Below are 27,282 nucleotides of genomic sequence, written 5' to 3' on the forward strand. Positions count from 1 at the left end.
AGGGTTCAAGGTGCTCACCACACATCTAGATAAGTTCCCTGAGGGGTCTAGTTTCCAAAATGGTGTCACTTGTAGGGGGTTTCCACTGTTTAGACACATCAGGGGCTCTCCAAACGCAACATGACGTCCCCTAATTATTCAAGCAAATTTTACATTCAAAAAGTCAAATGGCGCTCCTTCCCTTCCGAGCCCTGCCGTGCGCCCAAACAGCGTTTTTTCCCCAAGTATGGGGTATCTGCGTACTCAGGGGAAATTGCACAACAAATTTTGGGGTCCATTTTTTCCTGATACCCTGCAAAAATAAAAAAAATTGGGGTCTAAAGTAACATTTTTGTGAAAAGAGTTAAATGTTCATTTATTTCTTCCCCATTCCAAAAATTCCTGTGAAGCACCTGAAGGGTTAATAAACTTCTTGAATGTGGTATTGGGCTCCTTGAGGGGTGCAGTTTTTAGAATGGTGTCACTTTTGGGTATTTTCTGTCATAAAGACCCCTCAAAGTGACTTCAAATATGATGTGGTCCCTAAAAAATGGTTTTGTAAATTTTGGTGGAAAAATGAGAAATCGCTGGGGAACTTTTAACCCTTATAGCGCACTAATAATAAAAAAAATTGTTCTGATGTAAAGTAGACATGTGGGAAATGTTATTTAGTAACTATTTTGTGGGACACATCTCTCTGATTTAACGGAATAAAATTTACATTTTGAAAATTGTGAAATTTTCAAAATTTTCGCCAAATTTCCAATTTTTTCACAAATAAACGCAAGTGATAACGAAGAAATGTTACCTCTATCAAGAAGAACAATATGTCACGAAGAAACAATCTCAGAATCAGGGGGATCCGGTGAAGCTCCAGAGTAATTACCTCATAAAGGGCCGGTGGTCAGAATTGTAAAAATTGGCCGATCATTAACGTGCAGACCACCCTCGGGGGTAAAGGGGTTAATCACTGGTTTTAAACTTTCAACAGAGGCAAGAGACTGTAAACGGGTGTGAACTTTAGACGTGTTCTCATATACTAAGTCCTGCCATCTCTGCCAGAGCCGGGTATAATATCTTTCTACTAACAGGAGAAAGCATTTCTAATTTTCTCTACTTTCTCCAACACATGGCATGGGAAACATTTCAGAGTCTGGCAGTCTACTCATTACGGCCAGCATTTCACTAGGATTCCAGGGACACCGCACACCCTCCCGGGGCTCTAGACTGGGGTGTGAGGTCTGGTGGTAGCAGTCTGGGCGAGAGCTGTGGGCGAGCAGCGGGGGGGTATTAGGTGAGCTGCCCACCCTGACTGGGTAATTGTCCTAGTGAGCCTTTCATGGCAGCAAAAGGCTGACGTATAACTACTGCGTCCGTTTGAGTGGTGTCAGGGGAGGTGCTGGAGAGTAGGTCAGGGTCTGAAGGGGCGTTGGTCCCATCCAGTGCAGGCATAATATTCATTGGGGCCAGATCGAGACTTATGGGGGCGTAGCGCTTGGGACACTGGCCAAGGGGAGGCTCACTATGCAAATGGATTATGGCGCGTAAACAAAAAGGGTACAATCCTGTTTTAAGAGTAGGAGGTTTAATGGTTCCTGTGTGCCAATAGGGTGCACCACATACACAACAAGTCTCCACCCAATCTGGATTCTGTTTCCTACATACACAACATGTCCATCCTTCAGGGACAATGTACAGGGGTGGAGTCAAACTGGGAGCGGCAAGGGATTGAACGCCATCTTTATTACATTTTTTAACATACAAAAACTTACCACCATGTTTTTCTTCCTCCATCTCGCCTCTAGTTACAGATTTAGAGGTTTTTCCAGCATATCTCAGTCTGGTGAAGTAAACCAGCATCATCTAAACAGCCTGTTCCTCCAATACTCTCAAGAAACCTTCGTCATCAAATCTGCCACCCGGTGGACAACCAGACACTGAACAAACCTATGCATTTTCTGCACAAATTTATGTTAAAAACAGGAATACAGAACTACACTGTGTTCCAAATTATTATGCAAATAATATTTTCTCAGATTTTCCCACATTCCCTATATGAATTGCAGTCATTGTAATTTTCCAGTCTAATAACTATTCGAGTACAATTGAAAGGTTTTTGTATAAACTGCCGATGATAACAGGATATTTATAAAAAACTCAAACTGCCCTCAAAATGCATGTTCCACATTATTATGCCCAGCAGAGGTTTCAACCTTTTCATTTTAATAAAGAACAAAAAAATGGTCATTTGTGAAATTCTAAGCATTAGCCGGTTATTACACACTGAAATCAAACTGTTTTCAGCTCAAAACTTTATTCTAGGTGATGTTACATTTGCACATAGGACCCCTTGTTGGAAAGGAGCTTCTGAACTCTCTCGTCCATTGAATTTGTCAGGTTTTGGATGGTTTCTGCTTCAATTGTTTTGCATGAGGACAGAATACCCTCCCAGAGCTGTTGCTTAGATGTGAACTGCCTCCCGCCATCATAGACACTCCTTTTGATGATGCTCCAGAGGTTCTCAATGGGGTTGAGGTCAGGGGAGCATGGGGGTCACACCATAAGTTTGTCCCCTTTTATGCCCATAGCAGCCAGAGATGCAGATGTTTTATGTGCAGCATGAGACGGGGCATTATGTATGAAATGATCTCGATGGTCCAGATGGATGGAGTGGAGGATGGCTGGTTGATGGACACCCCATGCAAACACGGCTACGGCGCTAGCAAGGAGGAGGTGGAGTAATGTTTTGGGCTGGAATCATGGGGAGTGAGATTGTCGGCCCTTTTAGGATCCCTGAAGGGGTAAAGATGAACTCCATAATGTATGTTGAGTTTCTCAAACAGCACTTCCTTCCATGGTTCAAGAAGAAGAACCGTGTATTCCGCAGCAAGATCATTTTCATACATGATAATGCCCCGTCTCATGCTGCACATAACACATCTGCATCTCTGGCTGATATGGGCATAAAAGGGGACAAACTTATGGTGTGACCCCCATGCTCCCCTGACCTCTACCCCATTGAGAACCTGTGGAGCATCATCAAAAGGAGTGTCTATGATGGCGGGAGGCAGTTCACATCTAAGCAACAGCTCTGGGAGGGTATTCTGTCCTCATGCAAAACAATTGAAGCAGAAACCATCCAAAACCTGACAAATTCAATGGACGAGAGAGTTCAGAAGCTCCTTTCCAACAAGGGGTCCTATGTGAAAATGTAACATCACCTAGAATAAAGTTTTCAGGTGAAAACTGTTTGATTTCAGTGTGTAATAACCGGCTAATGCTTAGAATTTCACAAATGACCATTTTTTTGTTCTTTATTAAAATGAAAAGGTTGAAAACTCTGCTGTGCATAATAATTTGGAACATGCATTTTGAGGGCATTTTGAGTTTTTTATTTTTTTATAAATATCCTGTTATCATCGGCAGTTTATACAAAAACCTTTCACTTGTACTCTAATAGTTATTTGACTGGAAAATTACAATGACTGCAATTCATATAGGGAATGTGGGAAAATCTGAGAAAATATTGTTTGCGTAATAATTTGGAACACAGTGTAGAGACACAAACCAGTGGGGACTCATACCACACTCACTATGGATTGTATACTCTCTACAGCACCTCTACCATGCTCAATCTGTTTCTTACTAAACAGATTACTCTTCTTCTGTTTCTTAAAAAAAACATGAATATAGGACTACAGTGAAAAACCAGTGGGGACATGAAGCCACACACACATTGGCTTTCCACTCTGTCACTCCATGCCTGACTTATAGTCAGACGAAAACCATCAGCCCCTACGTCTAGGAGCCGGAACCATATGGGTTTCCTTAGAAATACAAGAGGCTGCTGACAATCAGCAACATCTGGTCAACCGGGTGCGTGCAATCAACTAATCCCTACAATCCAACCCCACGTACAGATGACCATTGAAATACCAAATCCACACTTCCCATACAGAAGTTCAACACAGTACACAGGGTCTCATCGGGGTTCTTTGTCTAACAATAATGGACCCACTTAATATGAACAGATCGAATGACCTGCGACTACTTACCCAACGTGGACTGGAACCCACGAAAACAGAGGGATAAATTCAGGTAGTGTAAGAATAAAGCTTCTTACCAATTGCTGCAGCTATCCCGAGTTACCCGTCTGTCTGGGGTCCAGCAAATTGGTTGGATCAGTAATCTTTTGCATTAGTGGGTTCCTGTTCGTTGTGCCAGGTTTGTTGTCGCCACATAATGTGACACATTCTGAGACGTTGTGTCTGCTCCAAATTAAATTGTAAAATTCAAATACATGCACGGAAGAGCCACGACTGATACATTTGAGCATCAGGCTAGATCTACTTTATTACATGCTCTGGTCCAGGTTTATAAAGGTTATTAGTATTCAGATTTAAAACAATATAATTGGCTCATATCTCTACATATGTGCTGACATTAGCATACATACATCTCATTGGCAAAAGGTAATTCTATCTACACCCAGCTTTTGGATTTTAGAAATCTCTTACTTTCTACTTTCACTTCTGTCCTTTCTGAATCTCTAGACAAAGACATTCCAAAGACTCCTTATCTCTCACACGCATACCAGCTCAAACTCCATTCTGGTAAGCGTAAGATACACGTACAAAAATCAAAATGGAGTCAGGATAAAGTAACCCCTGCTCTCACAAATAAATAAATGTAATGGTTCTGTTCCGCTTGCTCTGTAAACCGCACCCTGAAGCCATACACTACCTGTAACGGGCGTCCAATCGGCCTGCAGACGATTGGTGGTGGCAGTGAGTAGTTGCTTTCATTATTGTGGAGCTGGCAGTGACTGTATGGGGGTGTGTATGTATGGACAGCACTGCACGGCAGCTCGGTGGTCAGCACTGCAGCCTTGTAGTGCTGGGGTCCTGGGTTCAAATCCCACCAAGGACAACATCTGCAAGGAGTTTGCATGTTCTCCTCCGGGTTCTCCGGTTTCCTCCTACACTCCAAAGACTGATAGGGAATGTAGATTGTGAGCCCCGATGGGGACAGTGCAGATAATGTCTGTAAGGCTATGTGCCCACGATGCAGAAATGCTCCGGATTTTTTCCTGAGCATTTCTGCATCGCCCTGGCAGAAAAAACGCAGGCGGATTGTACATGCGGATTGTCCTTGTGTTTTTCCTGCCAGGGACATGCGGGTTATCAAGCGCTTTTAGCATCACTTGGAGAGTGCTTGACAACTTGGTCACACTATATAAATCCATGCAGCCATTGGAAGGAGAGTATAATGTATATTTTTTATTTCATTCTTTTTTTATAGGTGCTATGGTACCCGGGTCTGGATGAGAGTCTCCTGTTCTCCAAGCCCAGGTACCATCCACTCCTAGAATCGCTTCATATCCGTATGTGCACATGTAGTGATGCAGATATTATGCGGCTCAATGATAGTCAATGGCGGCAATTAAGCCGCGTGTCCGCAAAATTAATGGACGTGCTGCGGATTTTTCCACAATGATAATCCACAGTGGAAATTTCCTCAGCGTGTGCACAGGACATGCGGATTATCATTGGGGGACATAGCAGACCTTCTACCATGCGTTTTTAAGTGTTTCTGCGGTGAAATTGCCGCTGCGGAAACGCTTAAAAAACGCATCGTGTGCATACAGCCTGAATTGTAAAGCGCTGTGGAATATGTTGGCGCTATATAAATCTACAGCTGATGATTATATATTCCATGCATTAGACTCGGAGGTGCATAGACCGCACACTGACTGGCAGCTCCCGGCCTCGTAGAGAAGCAGCGCGTCCATCACTCCTCAACCACTGGACGATGCTGAAGGTGGTTTCTTATGCGGCAGTTTCTTTTTTGCTGTTTTTTTACAGGTTTAATTACAAAAAATAGAGAAATGAAAAAATATATTGCAGCGAGGTGCCCTGATGTGAAAACGCTTAAAAGCAGCTACAAATGTCATAAAACTGGCACAAAAATGGGCATCAATGTGGGCACTGAAGGGCGTTACTGAAAGGGTTAAATGACTTTAGGCCACTGGTCTCATACTAGTATTTAATACATAGTGATGGCCCACATCAAATTCAGGTCACTCCAGACTGGCCCAAATGGGTTCTGGGCATCAAAGTGGACAAATAGTCACTTTTCACAGATCTGAATAAGTTACTTATCGGCCATTGATCTCATGAGTGCATTATACTATATGGGAGTGCATTATACTGTATGGACTATGGAGTGCATTATACTATATGGGAGTGCATTATACTGTATGGACTATGGAGTGCATTATACTATATGGGAGTGCATTATACTGTATGGACTATGGGGGTGCATTATACTGTATGGACTATGGAGTGCATTATACTATATGGGAGTGCATTATACTGTATGGACTATGGAGTGCATTATACTGTATGGACTATGGAGTGCATTATACTATATGGGAGTGCATTATACTGTATGGACTATGGAGTGCATTATACTATATGGGAGTGCATTATACTGTATGGGCTATGGGGGTGCATTATACTGTATGGACTATGGAGTGCATTATACTATATGGGAGTGCATTATACTGTATGGACTATGGAGTGCATTATACTGTATGGACTATGGAGTGCATTATACTATATGGGAGTGCATTTATACTGTATGGACTATGGAGTGCATTATACTATATGGGAGTGCATTATACTGTATGGACTATGGAGTGCATTATACTATATGGGAGTGCATTATACTATATGGACTATGGAGTGCATTATACTATATGGGAGTGCATTATACTATATGGACTATGGGGGTGCATTATACTGTATGGACTATGGGGGTGCATTATGCAGTATGGACAGTGTGAAGGTTTGTGTGGGGTCCATCATGCTGTGTGGGGGCCATTATATTGTATGTAGGCCCATTATACTGCATGGAGTGCTGTGGTGGGGGCACAGTTGGGGGATCATACTGTGTTGGGGTCACCATACTTTTCCAGGACAGTTGAGGGGTGGGGTTCAGTAGGAGAGCACACAGTACCAGTAGTATGGACACATATGACAGCGGCTCAGTATTGGGGTATCAGCAGGATAAGGAGTTTTGTGCAGCTTGGAGATAAATGGAGACGCTGCCTGAAAAGTGAGAAGTCAGGTGTTATGTTGGTTTGGGCCAGAAAATATGGAAAAAGTGAACAACTCCACCAGAAAGAACGTCAGCTGTAAGTCACTATATATAGCTGTACTTTAACCCTTTTATGACGTGCCGTAATAGTACAACACACGTCATAACCCCCTGTTTGGTGCACCTTACAGCTGACATGTGCCTGCAACATCCGCGGGTGGAATCGCGATCCACCAGCGCCTGTTAAATGCCAATGTCAATCTCTGACAGCGGCATTTATCTCCCGCTTCCGGGAAGCACGTCCTAAGCCCCGCCTATCAGTGAACCAGTCACATGATCGCGGGTCACCGATGGTTGTCATTGCCAGATTGCTATGAGCGCCGCCCAGTGGTTGGCGCTCATAGCAAGTGAGTAAATCTGCTACACACAGGCCATCTGTTCATCGTCTGTATATAGCAGAGCCAATCAAGCAACTGCTGCTTCTAGTCCCCATGGAGACTATAGAATCAAGCAAAAAGTGTAAAAAATGTTTTTAAAAATATAAAAAATAATAAAGTTTAAATCATCCCCCTTTTGCCCCAAACAAAATAAAACATGTACATATTTGGTATCGCCTAGTTCAGAATCGCCGATCAACATAAATAATTAATCCAATCAATAAATGGTGTAAAGAGAGAAAAAAATCGAAACGCCAGAATTAAATTTTTTTGGTCGCTGCAACATTGCAATAAAATGTAATAACGGGCGATCAAAACATCGGATCTACCCCAAAATGGCATCAATAAAAATTTCACCTCAGCACACAAAAAATAAGCCCTCACCTGCCCCAGATCCTGAAAAATGGAGACGCTGCAGGTCTGGGAAAATGGCGCAATTTTTTTTATGTTATGCAAACTTTGTTTTTTTTTTTCATCACTTAAATAAAAAATTACCTACACACGTTTGGTGTCTGCAAACTCGTTAAGACCCGGAGAATCATAACGGCCGGGCAGGTTTAGCATCCAGCCAACGGGGAAAGAAAAAAAATCAACTGTGGAATTGCACTTTTTTTTTTGCAGTTTCACCATATTTGGATTTTTTTTCCCATTTTCTAGTCCACAATATAGTAAAATCATTGATGTAGTTCAAAAGTACAACGTGTCCCACAAATAATAATAAACCCTCACACGGCCATAGTGACCAAAATAACAAAAGCCATGGCTCAGGGAAGAAAGGGTGAAATCTGTGAGAAGAGGCGGCTTCCCGCGCTGAGGCCCAGAACCCGTGCGGCCCGCTGGAGGGACCTGAAGCGGATGCGGGCCGGCTGGAGGGACTGAAGCGGATGCGGGCCCGGCTGGAGGGACCTGAAGCGGATGCGGGCCCGGCTGGAGGGACCTGAAGCGGATGCGGGCCCGGCTGGAGGGACCTGAAGCGGATGCGGGCCCGGCTGGAGGGACCTGAAGCGGATGCGGGCCCGGCTGGAGGGACCTGAAGCGGATGCGGGCCCGGCTGGAGGGACCTGAAGCGGATGCGGGCCCGCTGGAGGGACCTGAAGCGGATGCGGGCCCGGCTGGAGGGACCTGAAGCGGATGCGGGCCCGGCTGGAGGGACCTGAAGCGGATGCGGGCCCGGCTGGAGGGACCTGAAGCGGATGCGGGCCCGGCTGGAGGGACTGAAGCGGATGCGGGCCCGGCTGGAGGGACCTGAAGCGGATGCGGGCCCCGGCTGGAGGGACCTGAAGCGGATGCGGGCCGGCTGGAGGGACCTGAAGCGGATGCGGGCCCGGCTGGAGGGACCTGAAGCGGATGCGGGCCCGGCTGGAGGGACCTGAAGCGGATGCGGGCACGGCTGGAGGGACCTGAAGCGGATGCGGGCCCGGCTGGAGGGACCTGAAGCGGATGCGGGCCCGGCTGAGGGACCTGAAGCGGATGCGGGCCCGGCTGGAGGAACCTGAAGCGGGATGCGGGCCCGGCTGGAGGAACCTGAAGCGGATGCGGGGCCCGGCTGGAGGAACCTGAAGCGGATGCGGGCCCGGCTGGAGGAACCTGAAGCGGATGCGGGCCCGGCTGGAGGAACCTGAAGCGGATGCGGGCCCGGCTGGAGGAACCTGAAGCGGATGCGGGCCCGGCGGGAGGGACCTGAAGCGGATGCGGGCCCGGCTGGAGGGACCTGAAGCGGATGCGGGCCCGGCTGGAGGAACCTGAAGCGGATGCGGGCCCGGCTGGAGGAACCTGAAGCGGATGCGGGCCCGGCTGGAGGGACCTGAAGCGGATGCGGGCCCGGCTGGAGGAACCTGAAGCGGATGCGGGCCCGGCTGGAGGAACCTGAAGCGGATGCGGGCCCGGCTGGAGGGACCTGAAGCGGATGCGGGCCCGGCTGGAGGGACCTGAAGCGGATGCGGGCCCGGCTGGAGGGACCTGAAGCGGATGCGGGCCCGGCTGGAGGAACCTGAAGCGGATGCGGGCCCGGCTGGAGGAACCTGAAGCGGATGCGGGCCCGGCGGGAGGAACCTGAAGCGGATGCGGGCCCGGCTGGAGGGACCTGAAGCGGATGCGGGCCCGGCTGGAGGGACCTGAAGCGGATGCGGGCCCGGCTGGAGGGACCTGAAGCGGATGCGGGCCCGGCGGGAGGGACCTGAAGCGGATGCGGGCCCGGCTGGAGGGACCTGAAGCGGATGCGGGCCCGGCTGGAGGAACCTGAAGCGGATGCGGGCCCGGCTGGAGGAACCTGAAGCGGATGCGGGCCCGGCTGGAGGAACCTGAAGCGGATGCGGGCCCGGCTGGAGGAACCTGAAGCGGATGCGGGCCCGGCGGGAGGAACCTGAAGCGGATGCGGGCCCGGCTGGAGGAACCTGAAGCGGATGCGGGCCCGGCTGGAGGAACCTGAAGCGGATGCGGGCCCGGCTGGAGGAACCTGAAGCGGATGCGGGCCCGGCTGGAGGGACCTGAAGCGGATGCGGGCCCGGCTGGAGGGACCTGAAGCGGATGCGGGCCCGGCGGGAGGGACCTGAAGCGGATGCGGGCCCGGCGGGAGGGACCTGAAGCGGATGCGGGCCCGGCGGGAGGGACCTGAAGCGGATGCGGGCCCGGCGGGAGGGACCTGAAGCGGATGCGGGCCCGGCGGGAGGGACCTGAAGCGGATGCGGGCCCGGCTGGAGGGACCTGAAGCGGATGCGGGCCCGGCTGGAGGAACCTGAAGCGGATGCGGGCCATCACTATGGATCAAACACTCAGGGGCCCAAAGTCATTTAACCCTTTCAGTAACGCCCTCCGGTGCCCACTTTGTGCCAGTGTTATGACATTTGTAGCTGCTTCTAAGCGTTTTCTCATCGGGGCGCCGCGCTGCTGCTGCTGCAGGAGATTTGTTCATTCATTTATCTATTTTTTGTAATTAAACCTGTAAAAAACAGCAAAAAAGAAACTGCCGCATAAGAAACCACCTTCAGCATCGTCCAGTGGTTGAGGAGTGATGGACGCGCTGCTTCTCTACGAGGCCGGGAGCTGCCAGTCAGTGTGCGGTCTATGCACCTCCGAGGCTGAAGCATGGCGCCCGGCTGGAGGTCCCTCTCCTTTATTCCCGCAGTGATCACCTCCTGCAGACACTTCCCGGGACCGCATCACTGCACGAGGGCAGAGGATCGGCTGCAGCAGAGCGTGCCCAGCACAGGACCACTGCACACAGTCACACGTGACCGGGAACCCACCCGCAGTGACGTCACAGCACCGCGCACTGAACTGCGACTGCGCAATCTCATCACGTGCACACATTCTGATGAGCGGTGATTGGATGATCGAGATGACGTCATACACCCGCCGGAAAAGACTTCACGTGTGCGGCACAACGGTGAGTGACCGGGACCCGAACCCAAAACCGACTCTTATCCCCGGAGCTCCCGCCCCCCCCCTCCCCCCCGCTGTATCCCCGGAGCCCCCCCCGCTGTATCCCCGGAGCCCCCCCCGCTGTATCCCCGGAGCCCCCCCCGCTGTATCCCCGGAGCCCCCCCCGCTGTATCCCCGGAGCCCCCCCCGCTGTATCCCCGGAGCCCCCCCCGCTGTATCCCCGGAGCTCCCGCCCCCCCTCCTCCCCCGCTATATCCCCAGAGCTCGAGCCCCCCCCCCCGCTGTATCCCCGGAGCCCCCCCCGCTGTATCCCCGGAGCCCCCCCCGCTGTATCCCTGGAGCCCCCCCCGCTGTATCCCTGGAGCCCCCCCCCCCGCTGTATCCCCGGAGCCCCCCCCGCTGTATCCCCGGAGCCCCCCCCGCTGTATCCCCGGAGCCCCCCCCGCTGTATCCCCGGAGCCCCCCCCGCTGTATCCCCGGAGCCCCCCCCGCTGTATCCCCGGAGCCCCCCCCCGCTGTATCCCCGGAGGCCCCCCCCGCTGTATCCCCGGAGGCCCCCCCCGCTGTATCCCCGGAGCCCCCCCCGCTGTATCCCCGGAGCCCCCCCCGCTGTATCCCCGGAGCCCCCCCCGCTGTATCCCCGGAGCCCCCCCCGCTGTATCCCCGGAGCCCCCCCCGCTGTATCCCCGGAGCCCCCCCGCTGTATCCCCGGAGCCCCCCCGCTGTATCCCCGGAGCTCCCGCCCCCCCTCCTCCCCCGCTATATCCCCGGAGCTCCCGCCCCCCTCCTCCCCCGCTATATCCCCAGAGCTCGAGCCCCCCCCGCTGTATCCCCGGAGCCCCCCCCGCTGTATCCCCGGAGCCCCCCCCCCGCTGTATCCCCGGAGCCCCCCCCCGCTGTATCCCCGGAGCCCCCCCCGCTGTATCCCCGGAGCCCCCCCGCTGTATCCCCGGAGCTCCCGCCCCCCCTCCTCCCCCGCTATATCCCCGGAACTCCCGCCCCCCTCCTCCCCCGCTACATCCCCGGAGCTCCCGCCCCCCTCCTCCCCCGCTACATCCCCAGAGCTCGAGCCCCCCCCGCTGTATCCCCGGAGCCCCCCCCGCTGTATCCCCTCCTCCCCCCCCCGCTGTATCCCCGGAGCCCCCCCCCGCTGTATCCCCTCCTCCCCCCCCCGCTGTATCCCCGGAGCTCCCGCCCCCCTCCTCCCCCGCTACGTCCCCGGAGCTCCCGCCCCCCTCCTCCCCCGCTACGTCCCCGGAGCTCTCCTCCCCCGCTACGTCCCCACATCCTGTGACTGGCCGTCCTCTGCCTTCTGCGCTCGCTCACCGTTCCTCTGTCTCCTCCTTCTGTGGTAGGTTGTTGGTGCAGTCTATGGATCCAGCGCTCTGCTCGGAGTTCTTGACCTTCCTGGGGTCGGGCACGCGGGCGGATGTGAAGAGCCAGGCCCTGGAATATGTGCTGGGTGTAAGTGCCACGCCCGAGGGAAGGCGGAGCCTGTGTGAGCTGCCGGAATTGGTGCGTGCGGTGCTGGATGTGACCTCTGACCCTGCACCCTCAGTGATCCAGGACTCTTACCACATACTGGTGAATCTGACCTCTGACCCCGGCACTCACCGCTTCTTGCTGGAGATCCCCCCTCTGCTCCCTGCGCTCGCTGAGCGGCTGACGGACCCTCGCTACCTCTATGCTGACTCCGTCTGCATCGCGCTGTGTAACCTGAGCCGCGAGGAGTTGTCCTGCCGCGCCGTCATCGCCGCGCTGACCGATCCGGGTCTGAACAAACTGCTGGAGATGATCTGCAGTCCCCAGTACAACGCAGCCGCGGCCCTCCACTACCTGGGGCCCCTGATGTGCAACCTGACGCAGCTGCCCGAGGGCCGCAGCTTCATACTGGACCGGAGCAGGTGAGCGCTGCGCCAGCCCCGCCGGTGTGAGGTGTACTGCTCTGCTGCACTGCCCTGCACGGGACATCCCGCAGGTACCCCCCTGCTGTCATGTGCACCCGAACCCCCCCACTCCCCTGCTGTAGTGTGCACCCGGACCCCTCCCACCCCCGCCACTGTGTGCACCTGGACCTCCCCCGCTGTCGTGTGCACCCGGACCCCTCCCACCCCCGCCACTGTGTGCACCCGGACCCCTCCCACCCCCGCCACTGTGTGCACCCGGACCTCCCCCGCTGTCGTGTGCACCCGGACCCCTCCCACCCCCGCCACTGTGTGCACCCGGACCTCCCCCGCTGTCGTGTGCACCCGGACCCCTCCCACCCCCGCCACTGTGTGCACCCGGACCCCTCCCAACCCGCCGCTGTGTGCACCCGGACCTCCCCCGCTGTCGTGTGCACCTGGACCCCTCCCACCCCCGCCACTGTGTGCACCCGGACCCCTCCCACCCCCGCTACTCTGTGCACCCGGACCTCCCCCGCTGTCGTGTGCACCCGGACCCCTCCCACCCCCGCCACTGTGTGCACCCGGACCCCTCCCACCCCCGCTACTCTGTGCACCCGGACCCCTCCCACCCCCGCCACTGTGTGCACCCGGACCCCTCCCACCCCCGCCACTGTGTGCACCCGGACCCCTCCCACCCCCGCCACTGTGTGCACCCGGACCCCTCCCACCCCCGCCACTGTGTGCACCCGGACCTCCCCCCGCTGTCGTGTGCACCCGGACCCCTCCCACCCCCGCCGCCGTATTCCACCAGCTCCCTCAAGGTGATGATGTGCGATGTATCAGGATATAGATATATACACGTAGATACCATGTGACATTGGCAGTTTCTGCTTGTGTCGCCCCCCGGTGGTTGCCGCATGTGTGGAGCTCGTGTATGAGGATATATGTAATGATGTTACTTCTATATCGCCGGCATATACCGCAGCGCTGTACACTAACAATACCAGACATCACAGGAGGAGCGAGGGTCCTGCTCCAAGCTACAGTCTATGAGGAGACGGGGGGACGGGAGGGAACAAGAGCTCGTCATGTACGGTCCGGCCATCATTATACATAGGGGTCATGTGACGCTGCATGACCCGGTCACCGGCCAGTATGTGTACATGTATGACCCGGTCACGGGCCAGTGTGTGTACATGTATGACCCGGTCACGGGCCAGTGTGTGTACGTGTATGACCCGGTCACGGGCCAGTGTGTGTACGTGTATGACCCGGTCACGGGCCAGTGTGTGTACGTGTATGACCCGGTCACGGGCCAGTGTGTGTACGTGTATGACCCGGTCACGGGCCAGTGTGTGTACGTGTATGACCCGGTCACGGGCCAGTGTGTGTACGTGTATGACCCGGTCACGGGCCAGTGTGTGTACATGTATGACCCGGTCACGGGCCAGTGTGTGTACGTGTATGACCCGGTCACGGGCCAGTGTGTGTACGTGTATGACCCGGTCACGGGCCAGTGTGTGTACGTGTATGACCCGGTCACGGGCCAGTGTGTGTACGTGTATGACCCGGTCACGGGCCAGTGTGTGTACGTGTATGACCCGGTCACGGGCCAGTGTGTGTACGTGTATGACCCGGTCACGGGCCAGTGTGTGTACGTGTATGACCCGGTCACGGGCCAGTGTGTGTACGTGTATGACCCGGTCACGGGCCAGTGTGTGTACGTGTATGACCCGGTCACGGGCCAGTGTGTGTACGTGTATGACCCGGTCACGGGCCAGTGTGTGTACGTGTATGACCCGGTCACGGGCCAGTGTGTGTACGTGTATGACCCGGTCACGGGCCAGTGTGTGTACATATACAGTTACAAACATGGAATGAGCTTTAACTCTCATCCGTTTTGTACACCCTTCCCTTCATCATATTAACCCTCACAAGACTGCATGCAGTTAAACATTCCTGGGGCAGGGTGTTACCACCACCGATATGATTACCTGGCACAGAAAAACCCTGTTATACAACTTTCTCCACGGATAGGTTTAACCCTTTTGGGCCTATTCGGTCAAGTCTAAAAATCTAATCCATCTCTCTACTGCAGAGATTTCTATATCTGGCTAATGATGGGGGATCTGTTCATTATTACTTTCCATTCTATATGAATTGTCGGCTGGCGCTGCTTCTTTTTTTTCTGTTTGTTCAGAGAAGGAAAGAAGGTTGTGGTCAGAGAACAAGAGAGGGGAGTTAGTAAGGTCATACACTGAGCAGAGCCGGGAGAAGACCAGGTCCAGAGTATTCCCGTCCTCATGTAGGAGAGTTAGTAAAGTCATACACTGAGCAGAGCCGGGAGAAGATCAGGTCCAGAGTATTCCCGTCCTCATGTAGGAGAGTTAGTAAAGTCATACACTGAGCAGAGCCGGGAGAAGATCAGGTCCAGAGTATTCCCATCCTTATGTAGCAGAGTTAGTAAAGTCATACACTGAGCAGAGCCGGGAGAAGATCAGGTCCAGAGTATTCTCGTCCTCATGTAGCAGAGTTAGTAAAGTCATACACTGAGCAGAGCCGGGAGAAGATCAGGTCCAGAGTATTCCCGTCCTCATGTAGCAGAGTTAGTAAAGTCCTACACTGAGCAGAGCCGAGAGAAGAGCAGGTCCAGAGTATTCTCATCCTCATGTAGGGGAGTCAGTAGAGTCGCACACGGAGCAGAGCCGGGAGAAGATCAGGTCCAGAGTATTCCCGTCCTCATGTAGCAGAGTTAGTAAGGTCATACACTGAGCAGAGCCGGGAGAAGATCAGGTCCAGAGTATTCTCGTCCTCATGTAGCAGAGTTAGTAAAGTCACACACTGAGCAGAGCCGGGAGAAGATCAGGTCCAGAGTATTCCCGTCCTCATGTAGGAGAGTTAGTAAAGTCATACACTGAGCAGAGTCGGGAGAAGACCAGGTCCAGAGTATTCCCGTCCTCATGTAGCAGAGTTAGTAAGGTCATACACTGAGCAGAGCCGGGAGAAGATCAGGTCCAGAGTATTCTCGTCCTCATGTAGCAGAGTTAGTAAAGTCACACACTGAGCAGAGCCGGGAGAAGATCAGGTCCAGAGTATTCCCGTCCTCATGTAGCAGAGTTAGTAAAGTCACACACTGAGCAGAGCCGGGAGAAGATCAGGTCCAGAGTATTCCCATCCTCATGTAGGAGAGTTAGTAAAGTCATACACTGAGCAGAGCCGGGAGAAGATCAGGTCCAGAGTATTCCCGTCCTCATGTAGCAGAGTTAGTAAAGTCATACACTGAGCAGAGCCGGGAGAAGAGCAGGTCCAGAGTATTCCCGTCCTCATGTAGCAGAGTTAGTAAAGTCATACACTGAGCAGAGCCGGGAGAAGACCAGGTCCAGAGTATTCCCATCCTCATGTAGGAGAGTTAATAAAGTCATACACTGAGCAGAGCCGGGAGAAGATCAGGTCCAGAGTATTCCCGTCCTCATGTAGGAGAGTTAATAAAGTCATACACTGAGCAGAGCCGGGAGAAGATCAGGTCCAGAGTATTCCCGTCCTCGTGTAGCAGAATTAGTAAAGTCATACACTGAGCAGAGCCGGGAGAAGACCAGGTCCAGAGTATTCCCGTCCTCATGTAGCAGAGTTAGTAAAGTCATACACTGAGCAGAGCCGGGAGAAGATCAGGTCCAGAGTATTCCCGTCCTCATGTAGCAGAGTTAGTAAAGTCATACACTGAGCAGAGCCGGGAGAAGACCAGGTCCAGAGTATTCCCGTCCTCATGTAGGAGAGTTAGTAAAGTCATACACTGAGCAGAGCCGGGAGAAGATCAGGTCCAGAGTATTCCCGTCCTCATGTAGGAGAGTTAGTAAAGTCATACACTGAGCAGAGCTGGGAGAAGATCAGGTCCAGAGTATTCTATGATTCAAAAAGACCTAAATAAACTGGAGCAGTGGGCAGCAACCAACAGAATGGTTTTTAACAGGGAAAAATGCAAAGTACTACATCTGGGCAATAAAAATGAAAAAAGCACATACAGAATGGGAGGAATAGAGCTAAGCAACAGTACATGTGAAAAAGACTTAGGTATACTAATAGATCATAGACTGAACATGAGTCAACAGTGTGATGCAGCAGCAAAAAAGGCAAATACAATTCTGGGATGTATTAACAGAAGCATACAGTCTAGATCACGTGAAGTCATTATCGGTCTTTACTCCTCTTTGGTCAGACCTCATCTGGAATACTGTGTACAGTTTTGGGCACCACATTTTAAAAAAGACATAGACAAACTGGAGCAAGTTCAGAGAAGAGCGACCAGAATGGTGACTGGTCTGCAAACCATGTCCTATGAGGAACGGTTGCAGGATTTGGGAATGTTTAGCTTGCAAAAAAGAAGACTGAGAGGAGACTTAATAGCTGTCTACAAATATGTCAAGGGCTGTCACATTGTAGAAGGATCATCTTTATTCTCATTTGCACAAGGAAAGACTAGAAGCAATGGGATGAAACTAAATGGGAGGAGACACAGATTAGATATTAGAAGACACTTTTTGACAGTGAGGAGATCAATGAGTGGAACAGGCTGCCACGAGAGGTAGTGAGTTCCCCTTCAATGGACGTCTTCAAACAGAGGCTGGACAGACATCTGTCTGAGATGATCTAGTGAATCCTGCTTTGAGCAGGGGGTTGGACCAGATGACCCAGGAGGTCCCTTCCAACTCTACCATTCTATGATTCTATGATTCTATGATTCTATTCTCGTCCTCATGTAGCAGAGTTAGTAAAGTCACACACTGAGCAGAGCCGGGAGAAGATCAGGTCCAGAGTATTCCCATCCTCATGTAGGAGAGTTAGTAAAGTCATACACTGAGCTGAGCCGGGAGAAGATCAGGTCCAGAGTATTCCCGTCCTCATGTAGCAGAGTTAGTAAAGTCCTACACTGAGCAGAGCCGAGAGAAGAGCAGGTCCAGAGTATTCCCATCCTCATGTAGGGGAGTCAGTAGAGTCGCACACTGAGCAGAGCCGGGAGAAGATCAGGTCCAGAGTATTCCCGTCCTCATGTAGCAGAGTTAGTAAAGTCCTACACTGAGCAGAGCCGGGAGAAGATCAGGTCCAGAGTATTCTCATCCTCATGTAGGGGAGTCAGTAGAGTCGCACACTGAGCAGAGCCGGGAGAAGATCAGGTCCAGAGTATTCCCGTCCTCATGTAGGAGAGTTAGTAAAGTCATACACTGAGCAGAGTCGGGAGAAGATCAGGTCCAGCGTATTCCCGTCCTCATGTAGGAGAGTTAGTAAGGTCATACACTGAGCAGAGCCGGGAGAAGATCAGGTCCAGAGTATTCTCGTCCTCATGTAGCAGAGTTAGTAAAGTCACACACTGAGCAGAGCCGGGAGAAGATCAGGTCCAGAGTATTCTCGTCCTCATGTAGCAGAGTTAGTAAAGTCATACACTGAGCAGAGTCGGGAGAAGACCAGGTCCAGAGTATTCCCGTCCTCATGTAGCAGAGTTAGTAAGGTCACACACTGAGCAGAGCCGGGAGAAGATCAGGTCCAGAGTATTCCCGTCCTCATGTAGCAGAGTTAGTAAAGTCACACACTGAGCAGAGCCGGGAGAAGAGCAGGTCCAGAGTATTCCCGTCCTCATGTAGGAGAGTTAGTAAAGTCATACACTGAGCAGAGCCGGGAGAAGAGCAGGTCCAGAGTATTCCCGTCCTCATGTAGCAGAAAGTCATACACTGAGCAGAGCCGGGAGAAGAGCAGGTCCAGAGTATTCCCGTCCTCATGTAGCAGAAAGTCATACACTGAGCAGAGCCGGGAGAAGATCAGGTCCAGAGTATTCTCGTCCTCATGTAGCAGAGTTAGTAAAGTCACACACTGAGCAGAGCCGGGAGAAGATCAGGTCCAGAGTATTCCCGTCCTCATGTAGCAGAGTTAGTAAAGTCACACACTGAGCAGAGCCGGGAGAAGAGCAGGTCCAGAGTATTCCCGTCCTCATGTAGCAGAGTTAGTAAAGTCACACACTGAGCAGAGCCGGGAGAAGATCAGGTCCAGAGTATTCCCGTCCTCATGTAGCAGAGTTAGTAAAGTCACACACTGAGCAGAGCCGGGAGAAGATCAGGTCCAGAGTATTCCCGTCCTCATGTAGCAGAGTTAGTAAAGTCATACACTGAGCAGAGCCGGGAGAAGATCAGGTCCAGAGTATTCCCGTCCTCATGTAGCAGAGTTAGTAAAGTCATACACTGAGCAGAGCCGGGAGAAGACCAGGTCCAGAGTATTCTCATCCTCATGTAGGGGAGTCAGTAGAGTCGCACACTGAGCAGAGCCGGGAGAAGAGCAGGTCCAGCGTATTCCCGTCCTCATGTAGGAGAGTTGGTAGCTCTTAAAGGTGAGAGTGAGGCTATGTGCGCACGTTTGCCGCAATTTTGATGCGTTTTTTTTTGTACAGCAATGAATGCTTTTTGGAGCTAAATAAAGATATTTGAAAAAATAAATGTGGCGCATCACTTTAACCCTTGGATTACTGTCAGAACTGCGGTGAGTATATTGGTTAATTTAAATGATTAAAGAATGTGTGTTGTATTTCAAATACTCTGTGTCTGTGTGTTTATTTAACTCTCTACTTTAGTTTACTTAGGGCTAGTAATGAAAGGATCTGACACCTTTTCATCACCAAACAAAAGGGCTAGGTGTCAGCTAAACCCAATCTCATTAGCATTCCCACTCATGTAATTTCTCGGGCAGCTGTGAGCTGCTATTTTTAGCCTAGGAAGGTGCCATTAGGAAAACATGTTCCCTGGCTATTAATAACAGCTCACAGCTGTTTCGTTAGCCGCTACATCCCCACGCTCAACAACCAGCAGCGCTTTGGATGCAGCGTACTTTAGCTGCGTCCAAAATGCTGTGTTCTAATGCCGCACTCCGCTACAGAAATTGACATGCTGCAGGTGAGTTTGGGTATGTGCCCACGATCAGGAGCCGCTGCGGGTTTGAAGCTGCGTATTTATGCAGAGTCAAACCTGCGGCGTCCAGATGTTACAGCATAGTGGATGGGATTTCTAGAAATCCTATGTCCACTATTCGCATCTGAGGCTGCGGATCATCCGTGGATACTGACATGCTGCACGTCTTTCAGGACCAGAACATGTCAAATTCTCTTGCGGAGTTGCTAGTCTCTGAAAACAGAAATTTGACCACTTTAATGTATTGAATCCGGTAAATCCGCATGGTTTTGTGAACATGTGGATTTACCTGCATTCAATAGAACGCAGCGTTTTGGACGATGTGTCCAAAGCGCTGCTACGTCCGGATCGTGGTCACATAGCCTAAAATTAAAGAAAAAATGGCATGGGCTCCCGCGTCATTTTCATAACCAGTAGAGGGAAAGCCGACCGCTGGGAGCTGATATTAGTAGCCGGGGAAGGGGCCATTAGCTAAAAATGTTCCCTGGCTATTAATATCAGCCCACAGCTGTTTGCTTAGCCTTTACTGGCTAAATTACAGGGGGACCCCAGAAAAAAATAGACATAGGGTCACCCTATAAAATCTAACCAGAAAAGGCTAAACAGACAGCTGCGGGCTGATATTAATAGCCAGGGAAGGGGCTATGGATCTTGGCCCCTTCCGCGGCTAATAATATCAGCTCTCAGCCGCCTCAGAAATGGCGCATCCATAAGATGTGCCAAATCTGGTGCTTAGCCTCCATTCTTCCCTCTGTCGTGTAGCGGTGGCCAGTGGGGTAATAGGGTTGGGGTTGATGTCAGCCTTGTATTAGCAGCTGACATGAAGCCCAGGTTAGTAATGGGGAAGCGTCTATAAGACGTCCCTATTACTAACCCTGTAGTAAAGGTTTTCAATGGTTTTTCAATAAAGACACGGCCAGAATAAAGTGTTTTATTTAAATAAAATTACACACGGTTTTAATTTATTTAACAAAAAACACCGTATATTCACCTAACTTCTAGTCCCCGAATCCCTCGTCTCCTGTAAAAAAAAAAAAAAATAAAAAACAACCATATTTCTCACCTGTACGTCATCATAATGTAATCCTAGTGTCCCACGGCGATCCGGGTCACTTCTACAGCAGCCGCATAAATCACTGATGTGACTGCTGTAGAAGACAGCACTGTACACGGACAGGAGCGTAATGACTCCTGTCAGTGTACATCGCTGTGCTGCTGGAGCTGAGTTCATCAGCTGATCAGCTCTGGTGACCTCATTTACTGCATCATTGTTGTGTGGGAAAATGAGGTCCCTGAGCTCTCAGCTGATGAACTCCGGTAAACTCAGTCCCAGCAGCGCAGTGATGTACATTGCCAGGAGCGAGCGCGCTCCCGTCAGTGTATTGCCAGCTGCTAGGTGAACGGGTCGCCGGGGGACATCGGGAGGACGGCGGACAGGTGAGAATGAAAGGTGTTTTTATTTTAATATAGATTTTTACTTCTTTTTTGTTTTTTTAACACCGCGCACAGACGCCAGCTCAGCTGAAGAGACTACTTCTCCCCACAGGAGCGGGGGTCGGTCGGATGATGGGAGGAGTGGTTTTCTTCCCTGGCCCGGGTACCATTGTTTGTGCGTTTTTGTGACGTATTTGACTTGAATTGAGTCAGTCAAATATGCAGCAACAATCCGCAGCAAATCCGCAAATATTTTTATACCTGCGTTTTTGCAGCGGATTTGACTGACTCATTTCAAGTCTATGGGTGAAAAACGCTGCAGAAACGCACAAAGAACTGACATGCTGCAGATTTAAATGCAATGACAATCCTGACGGGAAAATCCCTGACCATGTGCGCAGCACTTAAGGATTATCATTGCATTCGCTGCCGCACGGATTATACATTGCGTTTTTGGTGCCTTTCCTAATGGAAAAAACACAGTGAAAACGCATAAGAAACGCACAGAGTGCACATAGCCTGAAGGTTAGAGACAGAAGATGAGTGACAGAGAGGGGAGTGCATCATCGATGGGAATGGTAAAGGCCCCCATGATGAGGGTGGGAATGTCACAGGAGAGAAAGGGAGGAAGCAAAGCGATCCAGAAACTGACGGGAGGAGCCCGGAGGGCGATACACAACCACCACTCTCAGGGAGAAAGGCCAGAAAAGTCTCACGGCGTGGACCTTAATAGAGGGGAAGATAAGTGAGGGTCCTGGAGGGGACAACCTGGAAAGGTCCTCTGGTGATAATAGGAGCAGACCACCACCTGCACCTTGTCTGCTCTCAGCTCTGGGGATATGTAGGAATTGTAACCCCCCCCCCCTCCATACAAGAGAGCAGCAGTGGTGGGGGTGTGCGACTGCTGGATCCAGGGTTCAGTGAGGGACCAGTAGGTTAAAGGAATTAGAAGGGAAGAAGTGGTGTCTGGGAGTTTGTTACACGCTGACCGGGAGATCCAGAGGGCTCAGTTACAGAAGAAGTCTGTACTGAATTGAGATCAGATTAGCAGGGTTTCTGTGTGCAACAGGAAGCGAGCAGGGCTGTGGAGTCGGTAAGCCAAACCTCCGACTCCTCAATTTCCACGACTCCGACTCCCTCATACACGGCTCATGTTTAGGTGATAAATTTACTGCAGCACAGATACATTTCTGCTAAAAGTCCAGACCCTGAGATCAGGAATAGGACAGACATTTATAGGACATTTCATGACTTTCCCAAATTCTTATGGAAAAAATATTCCCCACAAACTGCATTGAACTACTGCACCCAATGTATTATATATTTTAGGAGTCGGAGTTGGTCCATTTTATACAGACTCTGACTCCACCAAAATAGCCTCCGACTCCACAGCCCTGGAAGCGAGTTATATTCAGTAGTGGAAGGAGGACCGAGGTTAGGGGAGATGTCGCGAGCATCAAGGAGAATAATGAGCGTGAGCATTATATATACATGTGTGTAAATATATAGGGATAGGTCCAGAAATCTTTGGCCAGTGACGAATCTTTTTGATTTCAGCTTCAGGCCGCTATTTTGGATGTAACATGAAACAACTGATATGTCATTGAAGTGGAGACTTTTGTAATTAAAGAGGTTGAACAGAAATCTGTGATGAGTTCAGGAATTGCAGCCATTCTTTTTACAAATTCTCCTCATTTCAGGGGCTCAAAAGTAATTGGACAAATTAAATTTCCCATAAATATAATGTCCATGTTTAACCCTTTGCAGAGAATCCTTTGCAGCAATGTCGGCTTGAAGTCTGGAGGCCATTGATGTCTCCATCGCTGGTCTCCTCCTGTGTGAGACTTAGCAGCAATGACGGCTTGAAATCTGGGGCCCATGGCGGTCATTATCGCTGGTCTCCTCTAGTTTGAGGTTTTGCAGCAATCACGGCCTGAAGTCTGGAGGCCATGGCCGTCACCATCGCTGGTCTCCGGTGTGAGGCTTTGCAGCAATGACGGCTGAAGTCTGGAGGCCATGGCCATCACCATCGCTGGTCTCCTCCTGTGTGAGACTTTTGCAGCAATGACATCCTGAAGTCTGGATGCCATGGTTGTCACCATCGCTGGTGTCCATTTGGTGTGAGGCTTTGCAGCAATGACGGCCTGAAGTCTGGAGGCCATGGCCGTCACCATCGCTGGTCTCCTCCAGTGTGAGGCTTTGCCGCCTTTACTGCATTAACTTCAGTTCTTGCTTGTGTGTGGCTCTTTTTTCGTCTTACATTTTGTCTTCAGCCTGTGAAATGCGGCTCGATGGGCTGAAATTTGGGGAGGACTCGGTCATTGCAGAATATTCCACTACTTTGCTTTCGCAGGATGTTTTGGGTCATTGTCCATCTGTCTAATCAACTTTGCTGCATTTGGGTGAATCTGAGCAGACAGTCTCGCCCTGTACACACAGGATTCATCCGGCTGCTTCTGTCTTCAGTCACATCATCAATAACCACTGGTGACCCTGCCCCATTGGCAGCCATGCATGCCCGCGCCATCACACCGCCTCCACCATGTGTTACACAGGATGTGCCGAGGATCAGGAGCCGCTCTAAGCCTTCTCCAGACTCTCTCCTTCCATCATTCTGGTGCAGGTTGATCTTGGTTTTCATTTTCCAGAACTAGGCGGTTTCTTTAGATGTTTTTGGTAAAGTCTAATCCAGCCTTTCTATTTTATGGCTGATTAATGGTTTGCACTTTGTGTTGACCCCTCGGTATTTGCTTTCCTGACGTCTTCTCTTTATGGTAGACTTAGATACTGAGACCCCGACTTCCTGGAGAGTCTTCACTTGGGGGGATGTTGTGAAGGGCTTTTCTTCACCATGGGAAGGATTCTGTAATCATCCACCACTGCGTCTTCTATCAACGTCCAGGCCATTCTGAGTTCCTGAGCTCACCAGTGCGCTCATTTTTTTGCAGAGGGTACAAACTGTTGATTTGGCCGCTCCTCACATTTCTGCTCTCTGATGGATTTCTTTTTTCAGCCTAATGATGGTCTGTTTCTCTTCTGTTGAGAGCTCCTTTGCCCGCATGTTGTGGGTTCACAGCAACAGCTTCCAAATGCAAGTTGCGCACCTTGGAATCAGCTCCAGACCTTATGCCTGCGTAATTGATGATGGATTAACGATGGAAAAGCCCATGCAGCAATTAAAGAGCTTCTGAGATAATTGTCCAATTATTTTTGGTCTATTGAAAAAGAAGCCACTGTAATTACTAAATCCTTCCTCCAATGAGGATGTGAATCCCCTCAGATTAAAGTGAGAGTCTGCACTTAAAGGTCTATTATCAATCTGGGCTTAATCTGGAATATGTTTTGGTAAACTCCTAAAATCCCAATACTTGTGTTACTGTCCAAATATTTCTGAACGTGTGTGTGTATATGTGTGTATGTGTATATATATATATAATGTGTGTATATGTGTGTGTATGTATGTATACATTTCTGTACAAGGAGAAACCACATAACATTGGCGGCTTCTGCTTGTGCCGCCCCCAGGTGCGTGTTGCAGCGTCTCCTACCATACATTCATCTCCAGGGGTCAGTTGTGCGCAGAGGAGGCATTGTGGGGGTCCTGAGGAACTGCTGCTTCAATCACGGTGAGTTATATTCCTGCCTCTCCTCCAGCCTGTGGCTTCCATCCTGATGTGACATCAACATGGCTGATATATACCGCGACTGCAGTTCTGTTGCCCTGTGTCTCATCGATGCAGGGTAAGTAGCTCTATAACACACGACAGCCTCAGGAACACGTATGATTCCAGCACGTGTAGGGTGGAGGCCATGCAGCCTCACGTGTTTGCATCGGACGGGAGACTTTCTTCCGTCTGTGCTCTGGATCATTAGTGATGGAGGAAGCTCTGTGTTACTGGATACCTTTACACATTATAGCTTAGTTCAGCCTCGTCCTCCATGTGGTGGTGGCTTGTCATTCTCTCAGAGGAGTCTATCCAGCTTCTCATGTGTCTGCTTCGAGCGAGAGGTCTACACTGGCCTATGTACTGTAGTGATAATTGCTGGAGGAAGCCTCAGGTAGGGGCTTCTTATCATAAAGGATAGGTCATGTGCAGTCCTACTGTTTGTATCGTTGGCTTCTCATTCTATCATGGAGGTTTTGTGCTTTGGGTGGTGGCTTATCATACGAATGGAGAGGCTGTGGTCAATCCTAGTATTTGGGGCAGAGGCTTTTCCTTTTGCCAGAAGAGTCCGTGCTCCCTCTCTTGTGTCTGCGATGAGTGGGTGATTTACTTCAGTATTTTGTGACTGGCAGAAGATGTGAACAGACACTTACCAAATCTCCTTGTCTCCTGTAGCTGATAGCCCAGCAGTTGGCAGGTGGAGATGATGACAGGCGCTCACCGCTTCTCCTCGTGTCTCCTGTAGCTGATAGACCAGCAGTTGGCAGGTGTAGATGATGACAGGCTCTCACCCCTTCTCCTTGTGTCTTCTGTAGCTGATAGACCAGCAGTTGGCATGTGGAGATGAGGACAGGCTCTCACCACTTCTCCTCACGTCTCCTGTAGCTCATAGCCCAGCAGTTGGCAGGTGTAGATGATGACAGGCTCTCACCCCTTCTCCTTGTGTCTTCTGTAGCTGATAGACCAGCAGTTGGCATGTGGAGATGAGGACAGGCTCTCACCCCTTCTCCTCATGTCTCCTGTAGCTGATAGCCCAGCAGTTGGCAGGTGGAGATGATGACAGGCTCTCACCCCTTCTCCTCATGTCTCCTGTAGCTGATAGCCCAGCAGTTGGCAGGTGGAGATGATGACAGGCGCTCACCCCTTCTCCTCATGTCTCCTGTAGCTGATAGACCAGCAGGTAGAGATGAGGACAGGCTCTCACCCCTTCTCCTCGTGTCTTTTGTAGCTGATAGCCCAGCATTTGGCAGGTGAAGATGAGGACAGGCACTCACCCCTTCTCCTTGTGTCTCCTGTAGCTGATAGCCCAGCAGGTGGAGATGAGGACAGGCACTCACCCCTTCTCCTTGTGTCTCCTGTAGCTGATAGCCCAGCAGGTGGAGATGAGGACAGGCACTCCATCTCCTTGTGTCCCCTGGAGCAGGTAGACCAGCAGTTGGAGATGAGGACAGGCACTCCATCTCCTTGTGTCTCCTGTAGCTGATAGCCCAGTAGTTGGCAGGTGGAGATGAGGACAGGCGCTCACCCCTTCTCCTCGTGTCTCCTATAGCTGATATCTCCACCTGCCAACTGCTGGTCTATCAGCTATAGGAGACACGAGGAGAAGGGGTGAGAGCCTGTCATCTCCACCTGCCAACTGCTGGTCTACCTGCTCCAGGAGACACAAGGATATTGAGTGCCTGTCCTCATCTCCACCTGCCAACTGCTGGGCTATCAGCTACAGAAGACACGAGGAGAAGGGGTGAGCGCCTGTCATCATCCCCACCTGCCAACTGCTGGGCTATCAGCTACAGAAGACACGAGGAGAAAGGGTGAGCGCCTGTCATCATCCCCAACTGCTGGGCTATCAGCTATAGGAGACATGAGGAGAAGGGGTGAGCGCCTGTCCTCATCTCCACCTGCCAACTGCTGGTCTGAGGACAGGCGCTCACCCCTTCTCCTCATGTCTCCTATAGCTGATAGCCCAGCAGTTGGCAGGTGGGGATGATGACAGGCGCTCACCCTTTCTCCTCGTGTCTTCTGTAGCTGATAGCCCAGCAGTTGGCAGGTGGGGATGATGACAGGCGCTCACGCCTTCTCCTCGTGTCTTCTGTAGCTGATAGCCCAGCAGTTGGCAGGTGGAGATGAGGACAGGCACTCAATATCCTTGTGTCTCCTGGAGCAGGTAGACCAGCAGTTGGCAGGTGGAGATGACAGGCTCTCACCCCTTCTCCTCATGTCTCCTGTAGCTGATAGACCAGCAGTTGGCAGGTAGAGATGATGACAGGCGCTCACCCCTTCTCCTCATGTCTCCTGTAGCTGACAGACCTGCAGTTGCAGGTGGAGATGATGACAGGCGCTTACCCCTTCTCTTTGTGTCTCCTGGAGCTGAGAGACCAGCAGTTGGCAGATGGAGATGATGACAGGCGCTCACCCCTTCTCCTCATGTCTCCTGTAGCTGAGAGACCAGCAGTTG

At 51.2% G+C, this 27,282-nt stretch overlaps 1 protein-coding gene across 1 annotated transcript; it reads left to right on the forward strand.

Annotated features, from left to right (window-relative positions):
- Positions 1–10,771: 10,771 nt before the first annotated feature.
- LOC141252175 (protein HGH1 homolog) lies at positions 10,772–24,788 on the forward strand (the record flags this gene model as incomplete). Its single annotated transcript, XM_073670478.1, has 3 exons — positions 10,772–10,902; positions 12,254–12,802; positions 24,688–24,788. Coding segments are annotated over exons 2-3 (634 nt in total), but the record flags the coding sequence as incomplete, so codon positions are not given.
- Between the last annotated feature and the right edge of the window lie 2,494 nt (positions 24,789–27,282).

The sequence above is a fragment of the Phyllobates terribilis genome, unplaced genomic scaffold, assembly GCF_046119375.1.
Source record: "Phyllobates terribilis strain yellow unplaced genomic scaffold, ASM4611937v1 Scaffold_8395__1_contigs__length_30377, whole genome shotgun sequence".
Classification (NCBI taxonomy): Eukaryota; Metazoa; Chordata; class Amphibia; order Anura; family Dendrobatidae; genus Phyllobates; species Phyllobates terribilis.